This window comes from Lycium barbarum, chromosome 2 (assembly GCF_019175385.1).
Source record: "Lycium barbarum isolate Lr01 chromosome 2, ASM1917538v2, whole genome shotgun sequence".
NCBI lineage: Eukaryota > Viridiplantae > Streptophyta > Magnoliopsida > Solanales > Solanaceae > Lycium > Lycium barbarum.
This window is the reverse complement of record NC_083338.1, coordinates 151,643,839-151,666,378: the sequence shown is the minus strand read 5'-3', so window position 1 is coordinate 151,666,378 and position 22,540 is coordinate 151,643,839. Positions and strand designations below refer to the sequence as shown.

At 34.4% G+C, this 22,540-nt stretch overlaps 3 protein-coding genes and 1 pseudogene across 3 annotated transcripts; all 4 read left to right on the top strand.

The window, feature by feature from the left end:
• The first annotated feature begins 2,690 nt into the window (after positions 1–2,690).
• On the top strand, positions 2,691–4,307 carry LOC132623970 (L10-interacting MYB domain-containing protein-like; annotated as a pseudogene).
• A 256-nt stretch (positions 4,308–4,563) lies between these two features.
• Positions 4,564–6,009, top strand: LOC132629165 (uncharacterized). Its single transcript, XM_060344893.1, has 2 exons — positions 4,564–5,127; positions 5,278–6,009. Exons 1-2 carry the CDS (start codon positions 4,564–4,566, stop codon positions 6,007–6,009), a joined length of 1,296 nt encoding a protein of 431 aa, XP_060200876.1.
• Positions 6,010–10,553: 4,544 nt separating this feature from the next.
• Positions 10,554–13,018, top strand: LOC132628166 (uncharacterized). The gene is made up of 2 exons (XM_060343905.1): positions 10,554–11,845; positions 12,151–13,018. The coding sequence occupies exons 1-2, from the start codon at positions 10,755–10,757 to the stop codon at positions 12,725–12,727; spliced, it is 1,668 nt and encodes a 555-aa protein (XP_060199888.1). The 5' UTR covers positions 10,554–10,754; the 3' UTR covers positions 12,728–13,018.
• Positions 13,019–15,952: 2,934 nt separating this feature from the next.
• Positions 15,953–21,990, top strand: LOC132628165 (F-box protein SKIP23-like). Its single transcript, XM_060343904.1, has 3 exons — positions 15,953–16,601; positions 17,059–17,685; positions 21,693–21,990. The coding sequence occupies exons 1-2, from the start codon at positions 16,031–16,033 to the stop codon at positions 17,679–17,681; spliced, it is 1,194 nt and encodes a 397-aa protein (XP_060199887.1). The 5' UTR covers positions 15,953–16,030; the 3' UTR covers positions 17,682–17,685; positions 21,693–21,990.
• Positions 21,991–22,540: the final 550 nt, after the last annotated feature.

The window sequence follows — 22,540 nt, the reverse complement described above, 5'->3', positions numbered from 1 at the left end:
TGTTCCTCATTTCTTCTACAACGCAGCCTCCACCATCGCTGTTCATATCTTCTACAACAACCAGCCTCCAAAACAGGCTCTTTCTTCACTCCCCCACTCACTCTCTTTCTCTCTCTAACATAAATCTACAACATTGCCGCTAAAAAAGCTTCATCTGATTACACTGCTTGGGCTGCTAAACAGACTTTCAATCTTGGTGACTGTTTGAGTAAGTTTTTTTAGCACCCTTTTTCGTCTTTGTTAGTTCTTGATTGATGGGTCTAGCCAAATCTGTATGGAACTTCTATTATTTGATACTCTAATTAACTTTTCCTAATGTTGCTGAGTTTTTGAGCAGTTTTAGGGAGAGAGAGATAGGAGGCTGATTTTTTTATTTTTTTTTGGATAAAGATTGCTCCTTTTTGGATTATTATGAATGGTGGAGCTGAATCTGCTTCTGATTTTTTTTTTTTTGGTTTTGAAATCAAGATTACTCCCTTTTGGATTATTATGATTGAAGGAGTTGAATCTGCTTGTGCATTTTGGGGAGATAGACTCGTCAATAAAACTTATAATCTTGGCTATTAGTAAAACTTGGAGCTACTAGAAAGGTTCTTGATAAGTTTAGTAAAGAGGATGTGAGAAAGATGAGGGAAATTTTGATTGATGCTATGCCTAAGTATTTGTATGCAAGAGCTAATCAGGGATTAGGGAGTAGTAATGATGCTTTTGATATTGCTATTGATGAAGTTTTGAAGAGATTCAAGCAGCAAAGGGAACAAAAACAAATCTTGGAGTCAACAAGAAAAGATGAAAATTCTATAGAATAAAGCAAGACGAAAGTACATTACATTACTCAACAGGACCTTTGATCCCTCATTCTTTTTCTTTAAAGCGATTATTTTTGTTTTGTTTATCTATATAAATTCAAAGGGGCTGCATAACTTAGAGAAAAAGAAGATATTAGCCGAATAAGCAATTGCATTTTGTTACATGTAAATTTTCATCATTGATATAAATGTTACATGATACTTTGCTGAATTAATGTCCTTGCAATTTCAGTAGTAGAACTAGAATGTACAAAGGGGATTTCAATTCGGGAAATCCAAGCAGTTTTTGAGTAGAGACTTTTTATTAAAAGCATTATGAAACAAGGGGGTTGTGAAATTATTAAAATAAGATGCAGCTTCATATAATCTTGTGCAGGTTTAATACTCTAACTAGATTGAAGTTTCACTAGTTGGAATTTGTCAAGGCAATGAGTAATATGAAAATTCATAAGAGTTGTTTCTCTGTCATTTTGGTATGGCAGACACACGCCTGAACCCTAGCCTCTTACTAGTAATCGTAAGTGCAGTCGAAGCTCCTTCTATCCTATAATATACTGCTAAGGCTTATAATCCTGTGTATTACTTCCCTATCTTGCTATAGTTCTATGTAAAGGTTAGAAAGCAAACTGAGATTTTGCTTTTCAAACTCTGTACATATTTCAGAATCTTCTTAATACTATTCAGTAATATGTTTTACTTACTTATTGAAAGAAAAATCTAACATATCACTCCACCATCCCACAGATAATCAAGTGATTGAAGTCAGTTGATTACCAACGTTAAGCCATATACTTCCTCTTAACATTATTATTTATTATATATACTTAACATGACTACTTGCAGAGATTATAGAATTCTTGTTTCTGTTTGCTCATAAGATTAGACTTTCACCTAAATTGGAACCTGAGACCAATTCAACAATGCAAATATTCTTCTTCTGTTCATTTAATAACTAGTAGTAATAGATGAAGGGAGTTCCCAAAATGCACTTCCTACCGTTGCTCTCAACTTATATTCCGCGGAAGCAACTGCTGGGAAGGCAACACCAGTTCCATGTGCAGACAATAGCTTCAGGAGATCTTGTTCGAGCGCACTAAGGTCAATTGATCCTGATAGACCAAACAGAACCTATCACATAAAAAGTTGTTAAGAAACACTGATAACAAATATCTTCCTTCTCCTCCCCTCCTGCTGACCATGCCTCATCCAGTAGAGATTACTTACAATAAGGGGTTGTTTGGTAGGAGGTAATAGAGAAAACAATACTGGTATTAGCTTGGTATTTTTTAATCCCTTGTTTGGTAGTGTTTTCAACCTATGTATAACTAATACATTTATTCAGTACTATTCTACACAGTATCTTGGTTCTAGTGAAACTAACAACTAACAAGTGGAGTAGGCACATGACCAAAGAATATAAAATTACAAAAAACAATTAAATTTTAATATAATAAAGATGAAAGGCTTAAATCAAGAATGGCCCAAAGTTTGGAGTATGGATATGACTGCTGCGGCTACGGCTTAGATATACTTATATACGTATACTTAATGTACATTGATAAAAATCATGTTATAAAATTTGTTTAAGATATACCCAAACTGATCAATTTTTCTTACGAATCTTTTCTTTCTTTGTATTCTTGCTAGAAAAAAGAAAAAAAAAAAAACACAGTTTATACCTGCTGCTGCTGCGGCTGCTGCTTCCACACTCCCTAACTTCAGTCACTTTAGCCACACTTTTGCTTGATCTGTGTACTCAACGTACCCGAGTGTATGAAATCTCTGGCTAGGTGCACAGAGTTGCGGTTTCTTTTGGTATCCATGATTGTTGTTGTTGTGTTGTTGATTGCTCATGGCACTTGTGCAGTGACACTAGTTGGGTGTAAATTATAGTTACTTTTGGGGTGGAGCAGAAGATTGGGAGGGAGCACGATAACTTAGTTTACATGTGCAAATAAACAATCCTAGAAAGTTGTCATAACTCATAAGTTTGTCTTTGTGAACCTTGAGAGCAGGATTTCTGAAGGTGATGTGTGGTCTATAATCAGGCTGTTAAATGTCGCTGTATTAATTGGCAGTGTTTGGCTAGTCTCCGGCTTTTTGCTGGTAAAGATAAATCATTTTGAAAGTTCTCCATTTTTGTATGCTCTGGCTTCAATTAAATACCTCTGATGATAAAAGATAACATGTGAAAATTGTTGTTAACATTCAATTAAATACCTCTGATGATAAAAGATAACATGTGTAAATACCTCTGTATGCTCTGGCTTCAATTTATTTCTCCTTTCTTCATATTGTTTACATTCAATCATGCCGGAAACTAGTAAAGCACGAAGTAATGCTAAGTGGGATGATGATGCCAACATTAAATTTATAGATTTGTGTGAAAATGAGATTAGACAAGGACGTAGACCACACACTCATTTAAATAGAGATGGATGGAATAATGTTGTTGAAGAATTCAATAGAGCCACGGGAAGAAACTATGATAAAAAACAAATGAAAAATCATTGGGATAACATGAAAAAAGATTGGATTCTTTTTAAGAAGTTGATGAGAGGGGAGACAGGTTTAGGATGGGATGCCACGAAAAATACAATTATGGCAAATGATGATTGGTGGGAGCGAAAAATTAAGGTACATCTCTCATATTTTTCTATATGTCTTTCTTTTTTCTTTCATTGTTAAATTGCTTGGTTAGTTTAAAGTAGTTTTGATATTTTTGTTACAGGAGGATGATCGATACAATAAGTTCAGGAAAATAGATCTTTCACTTATATGGTATCGCTATGATGCGTTGTTTTCTGATATTGTTGCTACTGGAGAAAGAGCACGTGCAGCGAATCAAGAACAAATGTCTGGCATCGGAGTAGATCTTGATGAAGAAGGAACAAATAATATTGGTGGCTATGACAAAGAACACTTTATCAATCCTAGTGATGAAGGGAACGATGAAAGTGATGATATACAGAATGTGGATTCCATTATGTTTCCTAAGCCGTCACTTAAAAGACGAGGTTCAATTGATGATATTGGCACTAGCACTCAAGTAAAAAAAATAAGGCAAAATCTGGTGCGGCATCAATGAGAGAGGATATACACTCTCTAGTGGAGTTTATGTCTAGTAAAAACACTGCTAAATGACCTTCGGTAGATGATCCCGTCATCGATAAGTGTATGAATATGTTGGAAAATTTTTCTGATATTCCTGCTGGGAGTGGAAAGTACAACTATGTTTGCAACATGTTTCTTAAGAATGATGTACGTCAACTGTTTCTTAAGATGGAAACTGATGAAGCTCGGAAATCTTGGTTGGAGTATAACTATCAGTTACACCTTGAGAAAATGGGCTGATTGCGTTGCTATGGTTAAATGTTTTTATTGTTTAATGTTCGAACATTATGGTTGTGCGTGTAAACTTTACTTATTGCTTCTTATTTAGACATTGCGGTTGTATCCCTAAATCTTAGTTGTACGTGTAAACTTTATGTATTGTTAATGTTGTGTTGACGTTGTGGTTGTATCCTTAGACCTTATGGTTATTGTTGTTGTGTTGGCTTTAATGAATGTGGGAACTTTATGTATTGCTGTGGTTGTTTTTCTTTGATGGAATAGTAATTTGAGATTTACAATGTGATTTTCCGAAGATAGATGTGAGTGCATTGAAACGATGGAGTTTCTAAAAAATCTTGAAATTGGGTTATTGGAAAAACTTTCATTCTTTACTAATTTGAGTCATTTCCATTTCAGTTAAATGGAGAGTTGGGATATCAGCAATGTGGTATCTCCTCATTTAAGTGATTTGTTAGATGACGAAGATCAAGAACTAGAAGAGATTCCGAGAGAGCAGAAGGAGTGGATGGCTTTATGTCATATAACAGGTAAATACATTTTGATGTATTGTGAAAAATACCTATGCAAAGAACCTTGTCGTACATCAATGCGCTCTGGAAATGAGTTTATCCAAGAGATATTACGCGGAAATGAGACTCGTTGTTATGAAAATTTCCGACTGAAGAAGGCAGTGTTCATTGATCTATCCAATGACCTAACTGATAAATATGGGCTTAAACCCACTCGTGGAATGTCTATACATGAAATGTTAGGCATATTCTTGATGACTTGTGCACATGGAGTTGAAAATCGAATGATACAAGATATCTTTCAACATTCTGGAGAGACAATTCATAGACACTTTCATATTGTTTTAAAGGCCGTTTGCAAGCTTGCAACAGATATCATTCAACCACATCCAAATTATAATGATGGTTGTGATGCTCATAAGCCATGTAAACAAAGATATCTCCCTTTCTTTAAAGTAAGTAACCCGTTTATGATAATTTGTTATTCTGCATTGTATCTTTACTACCCTTATATAACAAAAGCTTTATGGTAGTTTCTTGCCCCTTAGAATTCAACGAGAAAAAAATGGATCCCAAGTTTCTTATGTTACATTCACTTCTTGGAGGACTGTATTGGAGCAATTGATGGCACACATGCTAAAGCTAGATTACCGCAAGGTCAAGAGATACCACATATTGGACGTAAAGGTTATCAGACTCAGAATATTCTCGCCGTTGTTGATTTTAATATGTGTTTTACATTTGCATGGGCTGGGTGGGAAGGAGCAGCTCACGATAGTCGTATATTTGCTGAGGCCCTTAGTAGAGAAGAGCTCAACTTTCCACATCCACGCGGAAACAAATATTATCTAGTTGATGCAGGATATTCACACATGAAAGGATACATGGCTCCATACAAAGGAAATAATGTAAGATATCACCTAGCTGAATTTCGCCGCGGTGCAACTCGACAATTGCGAGAGCCAAGAGGACGCATTGACAAATTTAACTATTTACATTCTTCTTGTAGAAATGTAGTGGAGCGCACATTTGGCGTTTGGAAAGCAAGATGGTCTATTTTGAGAGACATGCCATACTATCACATTGACACACAAAGGGACATCGTACTTGCTACTATGGCCATTCACAATTATATTAGAAAGAAATGCAATGTGGATGATGCATTCCAAACAGCCGAGAATGAGAGCTATATTCCATCGGTTGATTCTAATGATATTGGCACAACTTCAAGAGCTAACAATGTAGATGTCGAAGATGTAAGAGAACAAAATGATGTCTATTGGATGGGGTTTCGTGATATGATTGCTAGTGACATTTCTAATGCTTGTATTATATGAATATTTTTCACTTCTTGTATTTATAGTGAAGTGCTTTCGGTTGTATTAGCACTTTTTATTTTGTGTCAAATTCTCCATCTTTGACACCCGTGCTTTTTTAAAACACTGCTTGAAACAAGGAAAACTAAGGCTCTATTTGTTTTTAAAATCGGAAAAGGCTCATAAATACCCCTAACCTATTGAAAAAGGCTCATAAATACCCTCCTTCCACCTTTTGGTCTAAAAATATCCTTCCATCCACCTTTTAGGTCTAAAAATACCCTTAAGGTTTGTTTTTGACTCAAATATACCCCTCAAACTAACAAGTTAAAATTAACTCTTTTAAAAAGCCAAATGGCATTTTGTAATTGGTCAATAATAAAATTCCGTAATTTAAAAAAAAATCCAGATTTAAAAAAAAATTGCCAGTAATTTAAAATTCCAGATTTAAAAAAAAAATTGCCAATCATAAAATTCCGTAATTTACATATATTTTTTTTTAAAAAAAATTGTGTGGAAACTTTAGGTTTAAGTGTTTTATTTTTTAAGGTTTTGATTCAAGCGTGTTATTTTTTTAATCAAGACATAACTTTATTTTGAACATAAATCTAATTCAATTATTCTACTATTTTTTGAAAAGAAATGGGTGGGTTTTACTTATTCTAAAATTAAAATGTATGACCTATTACATTTTTAAGACGCAAACCCACTCATTTCTTTTCAAAAAATAGTAGAATAATTGAATTAGATTTATGTTTAAAAATAAAGTTATGTCTTGATTAAAAAAATAACACGCTTGAATCAAAACCTTAAAAAATAAAACACTTAAACCTAAAGTTCCACACAATTATTTTTAAAAAAAATATGTAAATTACAGAATTTTATTATTGGCAATTTTTTTTTAAATATGGAATTTTAAATTACTGGCAATTTATTATTGGCATTTTTTTTAAATTACAGAATTTTATTATTGACCAATTACAAAATGCCATTTGGCTTTTTAAAAGAGTTAATTTTAACTTGTTAGTTTGAGGGGTATATTTGAGCCAAAAACAAACCTTAAGGGTATTTTTAGACCTAAAAGATGGATGGAAGGATATTTTTAGACCAAAAGGTGGAAGGAGGATATTTATGAGTCTTTTTCAATAGGTTAGGGGTATTTATGAGCCTTTTCCGTTTTAAAATTGACTAATATAAAGTGCAAAGTATTAACATTTCGGTGTATTCCACCACTAGAGTAAATTCCATATTCAAGGGACTATTTGAAAAAGAAAACTCAACAATGAATGTGATAAAGAGGTTCAATTGAGTATGAAATAATTAGTTCTACAGAATTGGTAAAAGAGGTTGTGACATGTGACTCAGAAAAAGAGAACACGTAAAATAGGTTAGTTAAAGTGTAAAGTATTTATTGTGTATCTCTCCAAAAAGTCGCGTCTCTATTTAAAATCTAATAATGATTATTAAGATGTTGTACGATGAAGGTTGGTGATCGATGTATGGTGATTAGTTGTGGATATGATTGGCAGTGGAGGTGAATAAGTGTTGGTAGAGGCCAACTTACGGTGGTGGCAGTGGTGGAAATGCCAAGTAGTGGGGGTAATTGGTAGTTGTGTGGTGATAGTGAATAACATAGAGGTAAAAATTTGCCTTCACAAGAATTTATAAAAAAAATGAACATTTTTTAAAGACTATACACGAGAAGGACTTTCCAGGAACAATACAGTAGCCAAAAACACGCTCTACAGAGAAGAACTCAACATTTATTATTAGTGCCAAAACGTATCATTAAATCTTGTAAAATCCACTCTTCACCGTTAACATAGGATATATCTGTTGGAAGAAGAAGAATGGTTTAATTAATATTCTCATAATTAATACACAACTCTTCATTCCAAAATAAGTGTCTCTTTTAGCTCATGCACCCCCCTTAAGTAACATGTATTTATAAAAAATTAACTTAAATAAACATTTTATAGTGGAAGTGATTTTACAATATAAATTACTTTTGATTTGAATCAACTTTAGAGTTTAAAATTCTTTTAAATCAACTTATTATAGTGTTAACAACTTTAAGGGTATTTCAGTCATTTTGACAGAAAATAAGTGCTTAAAAGCACTTATTTGCCAAACACATCAACAACTTATTTTCAGCATAAGCACTTTTATCCAAACACTCAACTGCTTATTTATAAAAATAACTTTCAGCACTTAAAAGTTCTAAAAACACTTCTTACATAAAAGTCACTTTTTTTAAGCCCATCCAAACGGGCTCAGGGTATATTATGATGAGGGATACTCCGTTGTAAGTGGTGCAGGCAGGGTTCTATCTATGGATAACACTACTTTGGAACCAAAGGTGATTGCACAACCATCAATGCATTATTTTCATTCTCATTATGAATATTATCTCGTACTAAAGATCACACCTAATGAGCTGCTAAGGGTTGAAATTTGTCATACAAAAAATGATCAAAATAAATCATCAAGTGTTGAGATATCCAAGTTGGTTCCAAATCCGACACTCCAAGAATACATGTTTCCAGAGACTTTGGACAACATTGGAGATGAAGCCTTGTTCTTGTGTAACTATGGATCCGTGTCTATTTTGGCTTCCAAATTTTCGGGATGTAAATCAAATTCCATATATTATATGGACCATCATTCAAAGCATTCACAGCTTCAGTAGTATGGACATTATTCATATTCAAGATGGCAGCTTCCACACTGATTTTTCTTTCAATATGTCAATTGTTGCTGATTACTTTGCGCCACCAGCGTTGTGGATCATTCCTACCCCAAAACTTACGATTACTTCTTAGACGTTTTAATATATAGAATAATTTTTTTTTTAAGTAAGTTGAATAGTTAATAGTTTTGCATTGTCTTTTGGCATTGATGCAATGGACTCGTATAGTTTCAGACAAACTACATCATATTTGTTACTCTTTAATTTTATTGACCCTTTGCCCCTTTCTGTTGTTACTTGTTATCTTTGGCGTTTCTATTGGATGAGAATCTTGGTTTTGGTTTGACTTTTGAAGAATGATAACATATATTCTATATTGAAGAACTTTGCTTGATAAATGACCAAAGGATCAATTCGGTCGAAAATAAGTCTTGTATTAGTCAAGTCAATTAGGTCAAAATAATGCCAAGAAACAAAGAATGCATAAAAGGTTAATTTGAGAGATACTAAGTAATCTAGTCAAATAGAGCGGTAATTATTAATCCATCCTTAATTAGAGATTTCAGATTCGAGCTTTGGGTATGAAATTGCTTTTGAGTCTTGGGTATGAAATTGCTTTTGATAGGGAGCGATTTACCACCCAAAGTGAGCTAGACTTTCCGGCGCAAATCCTAGTTAGCCCCAAAGCAGATAGAAAGCCAATAAAAGAATTATATGATTAATGCTAATTAATTTTTGAAAGGATATATTAAAACTAAAAAATATACTAATTTTTTTTAAAAATTGGAGCAAGTACAGAATTAGAGGGAGATAAAATAACTAATTGATTGAAAAACAATAAGGAGGTCACTAAAATTCAAACTCATGATACTACTTGATCAAAGAGTGACTTCTTTGACTCTAGAAAGAGAAATTCATGGGGGAAAATCCAACATTATTTTGAAATAGCGTTTATTCATGCAATATACGGAAGCTTTTTAGATGAATTTCAAGTTTGAAAAAAGTGATTTTAATCGGTTTCTTAAGTGATATTTTTCCATTTACAAAACTTTTACGTGTTTTTCAAGTTAAATGCATGTCCAAACATTACTTAAATGTTCAAATACAGTCAAACCTCTCTATAATTGTCATTCGATGTAACACCATTTCACTATAACTACATGATTTTCTTCGGAATCGATTTTTTATGTTATATTTTACTTCTCTATAACAACATTTTACCTATAACAACAGTGACATTCATTATAGCGGCACACTCGGTAAAATTATCTCATTATAACAGTCATACACAAATATTGTGTAATTTTATTTTGTAAGAAATATATTATGAATAAAAATAAAATATTAAAATATTATGATAATCATCATTAATGCCATGAACTTAGTAGAAGAGTAATTGCTAAACCCTTAGATAACCTTCAAGAGAAAGTTATTGAATTCTTTTTTGCCGAAAGTTTGGACAAAATTCTTCGTCAATTCAAGCGTTATATTATCACTAAGAGACTGAAATTTACAAAACAACCTACAATTGCAGAATTCTTATGTCAAACTTAATTTTAATTGCATATGTTACTTAGATTTTTATTCTTTGCCGGAATGGTACACTAGTTATGAATTTCTTATTTTTTTCAAATTTTATTTAATGAGATATCAAAATCACTTGAGATTTTAAAATTAATAAGTATATTTTTTTTCGTTTATAACATAAAAAACTATAAAAAATAATTATTTGCTTACTTTTATTTATAATATCTAAACGAGATCAAAACATCAAATGTCAGTATATATACATAATCATAATATTTTCATATAAACGGCACAATTATAAAGAGGTTTTATTGTACTTTTTTTCAAATATCATATTATTATTTTTAATTGTCCAAACGCCTATTAAATGAAGCATTACCCCTTTCTCTCTCTCTCTCTCTTTTTTGGTTTCCAAAATCCTGCAAGGTACTATGGCTCATTCAGTTGGTACAATTAGAAACAGCACAGCATTTCCGCATCCGAGTTGATCCTAGGGTTTGATAAAAATTGCAATTTTCAATCAACAATTTGCTTTCATTAACATCGAACAATGGAGAAAGAAAGCGTCCCTTTATCAACAACTAGCTTAGAACCACAACCCAAAAAACAAAAAATGTCCACAACCACAACCTCCGACGACGACGAAGAAACCAAGGGTCCCACAGCGGCACGAAAACCGAGGTACAAGCGGCGCAAAATAGCAATATTCTTCGCATACTGCGGCGTAGGTTATCAAGGTATGCAAAAAAACCCAGGTGCTAAAACAATCGAAGGTGATTTAGAAGAAGCATTATATCAAGCAGGTGGTGTGCCTGATCATGACAAGTGTCAACCTAGAAGATACGATTGGGCTCGTAGTGCCCGTACTGACAAAGGTGTTAGTGCTGTGGGTCAAGTTGTTTCGGGTCGGTTTTATGTTGACCCGCCTGGTTTTATTGATAGGCTTAACTCGGTTCTTAATCCCCAAATCAGGATTTTCGGGTTTAAACGGGTTACTAATGCGTTTAATGCTAAGAAGTTTTGTGATAAACGTAGGTATGTTTATATGATTCCTGTTTTTGCTCTTGACCCGTTTAAACATCGTGATAGAGAGAGTGTTTTAGCTAGTTTAGGATCGGGTAACGAGCTTGTTAAGTGTGGGGATTGTTCAGAAAGGGGTAGAAAAGTATCGGGAGTAATGGGTAGACGCGTTTACGATCCGGTAACTAAGTCAGTAATTGTTGTTGATGCACCACAAGTGAGTGATGTTAATGCAAATGATATGGTAATTGAAAATGGGGCTTCTTTAAGTGAGAACGTGGAGGAAAATGTGAAAATAGTGCAAGAACCGATGGAAGAGAGTGTGTTTTGCTATGGGGAGAAAGAAAAAGAGAGATTTAATAGGATTTTGAAGTACTATGAAGGGACTCATAATTTTCATAATTTTACGACGAGGACTAAAGCTGAGGACCCTGCTGCCAAGAGATATATCATTTCGTTTACTGCGAATACTGTAGTTAATGTTGATGGTATGGACTTTGTGAAGTGTGAGGTGATTGGTCAGAGCTTCATGCTTCATCAAATCCGTAAAATGATTGGTCTTGCTGTAGCGATCATGAGAAATGTTGCTCCTGAATCCTTAATTGTAACTGCCTTCCGAAGGTATGTGTTACTCTTTGTTAGATGTTACTCCTTCCGTTTCAATCTGTTTGTCTTAGTTTGACTTAGCACGAAGTTTAAGAAAATAAAGAAGTTTTTTGAATCTTGTGGTCGATATGTTGTGTGCAATCTACCAAAATGCCCTTTTTGAATCTTGTAATATGCCATGTGGATGTTGGGTGTAAAGAGTTGCTAAATATAGAAAAGTAAAAAGAAAAGTAAGACAAACAAATTGAAGCTAAGTGAGTACGTTTTTAAGTTTTGAGTAGGTAACCGTGGTTTAATCTGATACAATTTGATAAAATCAGGGATGTCAACATCAATGTTCCCATGGCGCCCGAGGTTGGATTGTATTTGGACGAGTGCTTTTTCACCTCATATAACAGTAAGTGGAAGGACACTCATGAAGAAGTGTCTCTGAAAGATTATTATGAGGTGGCGGAAGAATTTAAAATGAAGTATATCTATAGTCATATTGCATCGACGGAGCAGAAGGAAGGGACAATAGCTTTGTTTCTGCATTCCCTGAACTATCGTAATTACCCTGATTTGTGCGGGGATAATGTTAATTCTGCGGTTGCTGGGGATGGTGATGGTTCAAAAGTTGTTGAAACTGTTGTTGAGGCTGCTTTAGGTGCTGTCAATAATGGTGAGAAGACCGATAATGTTAATTCTGCTGGTGTTGGTTCAGAAGTTGTTGAAACTGCTATTGAGGCTGGTTTAGGTGCAGTCAACATTGGCGAGAGCTCCGATAATGTTAATTCTGCTGGTGCTGGTGACGGTTCAGAAGTTATTGAGGCTGGTTTAGATGTTGTCAACAATGGTGGGAGCACCGACGCGAAAACTGTCGAGGCAGGGGGTGATGCTGATTTAGTTAACTCATAGGCTATGCTCTATCAAACGACATCTCTTGGCACCAATATCATTTAAACTTTTTCCGTGTTCTATCATTTATTATGTTGTTCTATTCTTTCAAGGGAACTCCATGTAGAGAAGACCGAGAAAGATCTTGATCCTATTTCTAGGACATGTCAAATTCAGTCTTGAAACTTTGTTAATTTGTTGAAGTGCTTTAAATGTAATGTTGAAATGGACCCGATGGTTTAGTTTTTGTTGAAGTGGACAAACTGTAATTTGATAAATTACATGCTTTTATTTAACATTGACAATTTGACATGGCATGTTGTTATTGTAATTTGACATGGCAAGCTGGACCTTTGAAGTAGCTATTAGCAATGGCTGTTTAAACTATCAATTTGGTTAAGATAAAACTTTATTCTCTTTCCATGTTTAATTCTTACCAGTTTAGTGTTATTGGAGGCTTTGACCTACTTTCTGTGCTGTATCAGCTAGTATTTAAAGACTAAAGTCTTCCTGGTTATCGAAATTTATTGAAGCCTCAAAGATGATCAGGAATAAAGGTTCTTTGGCTGCCAACTCGAAGGGACTCTAGTGCTAAACTCTTGTATCTGTCACACAACAAGAGCTTAGATTTGTGGTTGATGACATACACTTGATTTGGTCTTGGCAAAATGCCGCTCTTGTAGTTCATATGATAATATCCAGGTTTCTACTTTCAAGTCAACATTTTGTAAGCTGCCGATTCTAGAATAGGATGAATTGTCTGCCATTTTCAGTCTCTAGTTCATATAGCAACTTTAGCTCAAAAGGAATTAAAACTAATGGTCAATCAAATTATGTGTAACATTCTATAAGCGGAAACCGCATGAACTTTGGAGCAAATCTTTTTAAAATGTTTACATAGCCAGGATTTGATATTACTCGCTGTTAATTTTTTTTCCAATTGACCAATATAGTTTGAACACTTATTGGAAATTAGCTTAATTTTTCTTTAGCCAATCGCTTGTTTGACTAGTGATTAGATTGTGTGGTGCAACTTTTTTATAATGGATAAAATAAACTCTTTTCGCTTACCAAATGAGAAAACCTGCTAGTATGTATATCATTTCTCTCCTTTTCATTATTATAAAATACTATAGATAATACTAATTGTCTAATTAAGTTGACACGGACTGCCGGCATTTTCGTGACCAGAATTAATCTTTTAAATCAAAATTGGCTTACTTTCAAGTATCCCCCCCCCCCCCCCCCCCCCGCCCAAAAAAAAAAAACTTACAATCAAGTCTTCTTTCTTTTTCTTTATACTGTAACACATTAATTTAGAGTACACTATAAATCCTAAATTGATATAGTACTAAATTTTATTAATTTGCAAGTTCACAGTAATTTTTTTTTCATATTATACGTGCAAGGTCGATTTATTCTTAGTATTAATAAAAAAAGGTCGCTAGATATGTTGTGAATGGTATAAATTTGTTTAACCCGTTTGGCCATGAGGATTTTTCATTTTTTTCCAAAAAAAAATCACTTTATTTCATAATCAGTGTTTGGCCATGAAAATTCCAAACAACTTGAAGTTTTATTTGAAATTTGAAAAACACATAAAACTCGGGACCCATTTGGCCATGAGAATTATTCACTTTTTTTCGAAAAACTATTTCATTTGAAAATCAACATTCGGCCATGAAAATTCTAAATTTGGAATTTGAAAAACAACTAAAATCTTATTTTTCATTTTTTTCACTTTCAATACATTTAAACGACCAAATATGTTTTTGCAAAAACCATAACCAAACACAACTCCAACTTCAAAAATTCCAAATAAAGTGAAAACTATTTGGTAATGGCCAAACGCCTACTCAGTTTTCACTTTTTTCACCCACATTCAAACAATCAAATATTTTTTGCAAAAATTATAACAAAAAACAACTCGAACTTCAACTCCAACTTCAAAATCTCAAATAAAGTAAAAAATATTTGATTTTCATGACCAAACGCCTATTAAGAAAAATCTGTTTTTCCTTTTCTCTTAGTACTGTCTATGAGCCCGTTTGGTTTAGCTTATAAGTTGCTGAAAACAGCTTATTTTCAGCTTTTTTGAGTGTTTGGCTGACTAGCTTATAAGTCATTTTATGCTTAAAATAAGTCCAAAAAAATAAATTGGCCTGTTTAGCTTAGAAAAGGGGTAAGGACACAAATGGTCGCTGAGCCATAAATAATCCCATGCACTGGCCCATCTATTCCCAAACCCAAAAATTAGCCTATAAACTATTCCCATCCGGTAGCCAAAATCTATAGTAAGCCTTTTGTGGCGACTACAAGTCGCTACAAAAGACATAAAATGTCGCCATTAAAGGCTGGGTGGTCCAACAGCCCCATCGCTTAAAAAAAAAATTAGACTTTTTAGTTGCAATTAAAAAGGTCGCCACTAAAGGTTAAATATCCCAAAACATGTATAATATGTGTATATTTAGTAAGAAATATCCCAAAAAAACTCTGAGGCGATTTTTGTATATAATATGTATCATTTGTGTATAAAAATATGTATCAGTACCTATCTGTAATGTATAAAAACTGTATAAAATATGAATCACTAAGGTATGTATCATTTTTGTATATAATATGTATCATTTGTGTATATAATGTGTATTATAGAATAGAACATTGTATCATTTTTGTATAGAAAGTGTATATATAATTTCAGCATGTGTATATAAACTATATCAGTCTTGTATAGAAAGTGTGTCATACGTATAAAAAATGTATCATAGAAACCGTATCATTGTGGTATATAATATGTATCACTATTGTATATGTTAAAAATAAATATCATAACATTATTGTATAATATGCATATAATAAATGTATAATTAACGTATAATTTATTTATAATAAATGTATGATTAATTCCAGCATATGTATATAAAATGTATAATTCTTGTATATAAAGTGTATATATAATTCCAACATATGTATATATGCTGTAGCAGCCCTTTAGTGGCGACTCACAAAACGTCTTTTTTTTTTTAAGCGCCTGGGCTATTGGGCCGGCCAGCCTTGGCATTATTTTGGGCCAACCGGCTAAAAAATTATTTTGGGCCGAACGGACACCTAGTGAAATTAGGCCCAAACAGTGATTAAATGTAGAATTAATTTGACTGTGAAATTAAAAAAAAAAAAAAAAAAAAACAGCCCCAATTTTTCGTTTTTTTAAGCCTATCCAAACAAGCTCTATTAAGTATAGGATAGGAAATTTGTGTGGTAGCGGGAAAGAGTCTATGAATAATAATATCCTGCATTTTGTATTTCAACATATCTTCCAAAACCATGTCGGTTGACCATGATTGGTCGGAACTTCCACCAGAACTTCTCTACACAATCGTAAACAACCTAACCAACCTTAACGACTACCTCCATTTCCGTGCAGTTTGTTCCACGTGGCGATCCTCAACACCAACAACTCCCAAAAACTTACCAATTCAACTCCCATGGTTGATGCTCCCAAAAAACCGGTCCAACTTACGCGGTACCGGTTTTTTCAATCTCGTAAACAACAAGCTTCACTTCCTCAGTCTTCCAGAAGCTTCTAATCATCGTCGTCGACGTTGCGGTTCTTCTAACGGATGGCTAATTATCGTTGACGAATCGCCGTTAATTTTCATGATTAATCCCATCACGAAAGTAACTTTCAATTTACCTCCTGTTACTGAATTTCCCAATGTGGTGAATTTCGATTTTTACTGCGTAGGTAGGGAATACACCGTGAGGTCACTTGGGGGCGAGGTTTATACACGGAGTTTGAAAGAAATGAGGGATTCGTTTATTAGAAAGGTTGTGATTTCGAATAGTCCTTCACGTGATCCGAATTTTATTGCGATGGTGATCCTTAATGAAACAGGTGAAGGAAAATATGTTATTCCTAAAATCATAAATCTCCGAATGCTCTCCACAATATATCTGCTTACGAAAATAGCTAGCAACGATAGTATGAAGGCAAAATTAGGCTCTATGTCTATTTTTGAAAATATTTACGCCACGTAGCCTATACTTTGACTCATTTTTGTGTATAAACACCTTTTATATACTATTGTAACTTTATACAGCCACACAGGCGTAAATATTTTCAAAAGCTATATATTTTGAAAATTTGAACTCAAAAATATCGTAATGTTATCTATAGTCTCCACAATATCTCTAGTTACGAGAGCAGCTAGCAGTATACCTATTTTGATTAGAAACTGAAAAGCTATTCCTATATAAATTTGACTATAAATTCTAAGTAGACATGAAATAAAATATCTAATCCTAACCAATTTTGGTTTCTTACAACTTTGAATTATTTTTTCCAACAATAGGTGAGCTTGCTTACTGCAAAAACGGGGAAAATTCATGGAGATTTATTGATGATGCACGATTTTATGCTGAGGATGTTATCTATTTTGATGGATTGTTTTATGCTGTTCATAAATCTGGAGAAATTGCTGTTTGTGATCTTAGTGGCGGTTCGCCTAGTGTTTCATTTATTGAAACCCCTAGGCAAATTGGCAGTGATATGCAGTATTTGGTTAAAACAAATGATGAACTTTTACTTGTGACTAGATTTTTGGAGCTTGATATTGATGCCGCGTATCATCAGCTTGATGTTGTGTATAAGACAGTTGAATTTCGTGTATTTAGATTGGATTTAGATGGCCCAAAGTGGGAGATTATGAACAGTTTGGGTGATAATATGTTGTTTTTAGGAGAAAATTCTTCATTGGCATTGTTGGCTTCTGATTTTCCTGGATGTGAAGGAAATAGGATTTATTTCACTGATGATTATTGTGAGGCTAATTATGATGGTGTCAATGGGAATCATGACTTAGGGTATTACAATTTAGAGGATGGTAGTATTGAAGCATTGTCCTGCTATCCTCGCAATTCACATTCTATGCTTCGTTGGCCTCCTCCAATTTGGTTCACTCCAAATCCATGTTGATAATGTAAGTCTGCCTCTCTTCTCTATTTACTCGTGTAAAATTGAGCTTAGTTCTTTTTTTTTTCCCCTGTGAAATCTGAGTGATGATAGGTATATAAGTTTATTGTTTCACATTGCAATTACTGCATTTCTAGTCTGGTCGCTGTTGTAATGTATGGGCCAGCACTGTAGAGAAAGTTAACAGTCAACTTGAATTTCCCCAAAATCTAGTCTGATGCTAAGATAATTAAAGTTATAGATGAAGCACGACTCAACCACTTTTTAGGTAATAGAGATTGCGTGCTGCTGACTCTTAAACTTATTTGAGATATTTGTACCTGCACTACGACTGAAGTTCGATCCTCTAGTGCCAACAATAATACTGCAGGTAGGAGAGACTTTAGGGACAAGATGTTGATGAGAATTAATTATTTCCCTATGAGACGCCACATTCGGACTATTTGAGGCAAATAAATTGCTTCCTTTGGCCTAGAATATAAGCTTGTTTTGATGTTGTGGATATGCTACATATAGGGAGTCTTCCGTTAAGATGAATTAATACCAGATGCATTAGTCCTATGAGAAAAATATAAGCTTTGCTACATAATGCATAAAGAACTGAGCAGTTGCCATTTTATTCAGTACTCCCTCCGGATCAAAAAAAGTGTCCACTTATCCTTTTTTCTTGGGTCGAAAAAAGTGTTCACTTATTAAATCAAGAAACAATTAACCTTATCTTTTCAGATTTGCCCCTATTAAGTGTTATCTGATCAAAATTCCAATGCCTATTTAATTAGAAGTAGTTTAGGCAATTTACATATTTTTTTCTTAGAGTGAGTAGTTTCTTAAGGGGTGTGTGCAAATGGCTAAGCGGACTCTTTTTTTTATCCGGAGGGAATATTATCTGTGAGCCCTATATTCAGTCATCTATCTGAATGAAGTTAATCAATTGGCTGAGAGACATTGAGTTACTCCAACTTCTTGGGAAACCGTTATCTGATGTTTCCTATGTCTATTGTTCTTTGAATAGGCAATTTATGTAGAGAAATATGGCAGAAGAAAAGTAAATCAGGGAGACTTTCTGCTAGCCCAAGATCGTTAACTAAGATCGGAAGATTCAACTGAAGAAGAGGAAGCTATGAAAAGGAAAACTTTGTTATGGAACAAGATTTCTTGAATTGGCTTGAATTGCTTTGAAGTGGGTTCATTACAAATGACTAAGGCCATCCCTATTTATAGTTGTGTAGGGATGGTTCTAGAAATTATTCTAGATACATTTACAAGAAAAATCTAGTAAACTTTATCTTCTACCACTACTCTAGAATATCTAGATTTTTCTTTAGGATAATTATCCAACGTCCTACACTAGACTATTGTAGATCCCCTTACTAAATATCTAGGAGTTTTTGTACCTCCAAAAAAATCAACTTTATTTCTTCACACTCCCCCTTAAAGTGATTTTTTGGAAACTACCCCGAGCTTGTTGTAGAAGAACTCAGACGAAGCTTTTTAGTGTGCCTTGGTGAAGATCTCAAACATACTTTCCTATCTCCTCTTGCTTCTTCAAATGACGAAGGTTTTCCGCCATTAATTGGGCCTGCAAAGAAGCATGAATATATACCGGCAAATTTTTCATCTTTATAGCGAGCTGGCTTAACAATATTTCTTTTTGGCCTTTGCGAACCACGTGAATCATCTCCATGCTGAGTATTACGTTCTTGAGTTTCCAGACTCCCTCTTTCTCTTAGCTCCTTGACAATTATGTTATCTGGAGAACCATCTGAGTCGATGACGATCTGATCATGGATACCTTTCGAAGACTGAACACCAATATAGGATCCACCAATACATTCCCTTTCCAGCTCCTCAATAAATTGTTTGGCAGCTTCAGAGCTTCAAAAAATCATACTGCTTGTATCTCCATATGAAATTGAGCCTTCAAGGTCAACCTCTTCATTTATTTGACCGTCAGCTTCTCCATCTGCTTCCAGTATTTGATCTGAGCTAGTGATTGACTTTGATATGGCAGATGATTGACCAGAGACTTCAACTTCCACTACAACTCCCTCAATGCTTTCTCCGGAATGGTTACCGTTGCCATATATAGTTTCAGACACTTCATTCTTAGGTTTTACTTCAATACCCTCTACGTCCATACTTTTATTACCAGTTTCAGGATCTGCTTCGTTGATTTCCTCGACAGCAGCTACCACGTCACTAGTCTGAATGTCTTTGGAATCTTCTTGTCTTTTGTTGATGACACCAACACCTTCCTTCTCCACGTGATGGACTGTATTATCTCTTGAATCCATGATCCAGTCTCTTTCGAAATTGAAGGAAACCAGGGTATCTACTACTCGAGCCTTAGCTACGAAGCACCTTCCCCAGTCCTCTTCTTCTTCAGCAGTTTTCTCAACAACTAGAGCCATGTTGCTCTCTTTTATTCAGCAATATCTTTTTATGTGTCCTATTCCATTTGAGTGTCCTCTTATAGTTATTAGTAGACTCTCCCTCCTTTTCTGGCGAGCTGCAAACACTTTGAAATCGAGAGTGTGACGTATCTGTGAATGTTTTTCCTTTGAAGTTCCTCTTGTCGGCTACAAGAGCATTTCCTTCCCCTTCTTTGACAGACACACTAGCCATCTGTTTGGCTAGTAGCTCCTTTGATGACAACAAATTCTCAAACTCCTCCAAGGATAGTTGTTGAGCCCATCCTTGAATTGATGTAACAAAAGGAATATATTCTTTCTTCAAACCACGAATGATAATTATTCTCATTCGTGCTTCAGAGATAGCCTCATCCGGATTTAATAATGAGATCTCTGAACATAAGTTCGTAATCTTCAAAAAATATTTGGCAATAGAAAGATTACCTTGAATGGTGTTAGCCAATTCATTCTCCAAGATCTGTAGCCGCGCTTCTTCCTTCTTATTGAACAAACGATTAAGGGTCCTCCAAATTTCATTAGCTGATTTGCACCTTATAATATGATCAAACAAGTTGTGAGAGATGGACCTCTTCAGGATGAACTCCGCCTTCGCATTAATCTGCTTCCACTTCTTGTATGCACTGCTATTTTCCGGTCCGTCAGTAGAAGGACTTGTGTTACTCCCATTAACAACATCCCAGAAATCCTCACCAACAAGGTATGACTCCATATATGTCTTCCATACCTTGTAATTGGACTGATTCAATAACTCCATCCCCAGTCCATTAACACGGCTGCTCAAATCCATTTAGAGAAACCGATTGAATCTACCACTAACCCGATCTTGAAATAAAATCCAGAAGCCAACTGCGGCTATGGCTCTGATACCATGTAGAGAAATATAGCAGCAGAAAAGTAAATTGGAGAAACCTTCTGCTAGCCCAAGATCGTTACTAAGATCGGAACATTCAACTAAAGAAGAGGAAACTTTGGAAAGGAAAAGGAAAATTTTAGATAGGAGAACTTGGTTATGGAAGAAAGACTTTTTTGAATTTGCTTGTATTACTTTGAAGTGAGTTCATTACAAATGACTAAGGTCATCCCTATTTATACTTGTGTAGGGATGGTTCTAGAAATTATTCTAGATACATCTACAAGAAAAAATCTAGTAAACTTTATCTTCTACCACTACTCTAGAATATCTAGATTTTTCTTTAGGATAACTATCCAAGATCCTACACTAGACTATTCTAGATTCCTTACTAAAATCCAGGATTTTTTGTACCTCCAAAAAATCAACTTTATTTCTTCACAATTCATGTGATTTCCTAAAGTTTTTCCCACCAAGTACTGGCTAACTTAAATGGGAAATTATGGTGTCTAGCTCTACCATGACCATGTAATTTTGAGATTTGCATAAATGCATATGTTTCTTGAATTATTTGTTGTGAGGAAGGTTCTTTTATGGTTTGGATGGGAAAAAGTTGATTTAAGCAAATACACAAAAGATTAAACTTTTGATAGACCTGTTCATCGATTATATAGTTTGATCTATCCTTACAGTGTATACTACCTTTTGAATCGTTATGTTGTCTTGTTGCAGTGAATTTGGTGAATTCCTCCATTGAGGTTGTTTGTGAATATGTTTCTCTGGCCAGAGTTCAAATCGATGGATGGAATTACTTTGTATATGAATTGCAAATAATCAAATAGTGGTGTGCTGTAAGTAAACCTGTACCTATATTTTCTTGATGCAGTCTGTGTGACCGCAAAATTCCCAGTAATCAAATATTCGTGTGCTGTAAATAAACCTGTACCAACATATTTATTTATGCCTGCAAAATTCCCAGTAATCAAATATTTGTGTGCTGTAAATAAAGTTGTACCTACATATTTATTTATGCTTGCATATTGCCATGTAATTGTGATCTTTCTGCGTCTGCTTTATGTTTCTGTAAATACCGTTACTTCTATTGTGAACAACTAATTAGCTGAAATGAAATATTAGCTAAAATTCAAGGTCTGGAGGTCTACTCTTGTAGTACCAGCTAGCCTTTATAGGTGACTTATTTTAACCAAGCTTGCGAAATGCTTGGAATTTGGAAAATCAGAAACGATTGTATGGGAGACTTTTAGATTAAAAAATGTTACTGCATCATAGTTATCGAAAAGATTATTTATCTGCAAGTTATAGGAAAACCAAATATCCTAGGGACCACGGAAAATTCTGCAACTGTTTAGCACTCTATTTGCATCTTAAGACAGTTGTTGGAGAGAACAGATGGAATTGGAGACCACCTAGAACTTCGCCGTGTTTGTTTGGGAGCGGATTCCTATTAGATGCCAAATGGTCTTAAGCATATGGAATCACCAAAAACATTATAGAAGGCTCGTGTTTGCGTGTTTCCAGATGAAGAATCTTGTTGAGATCTTGCAATTGAACCTATTGCA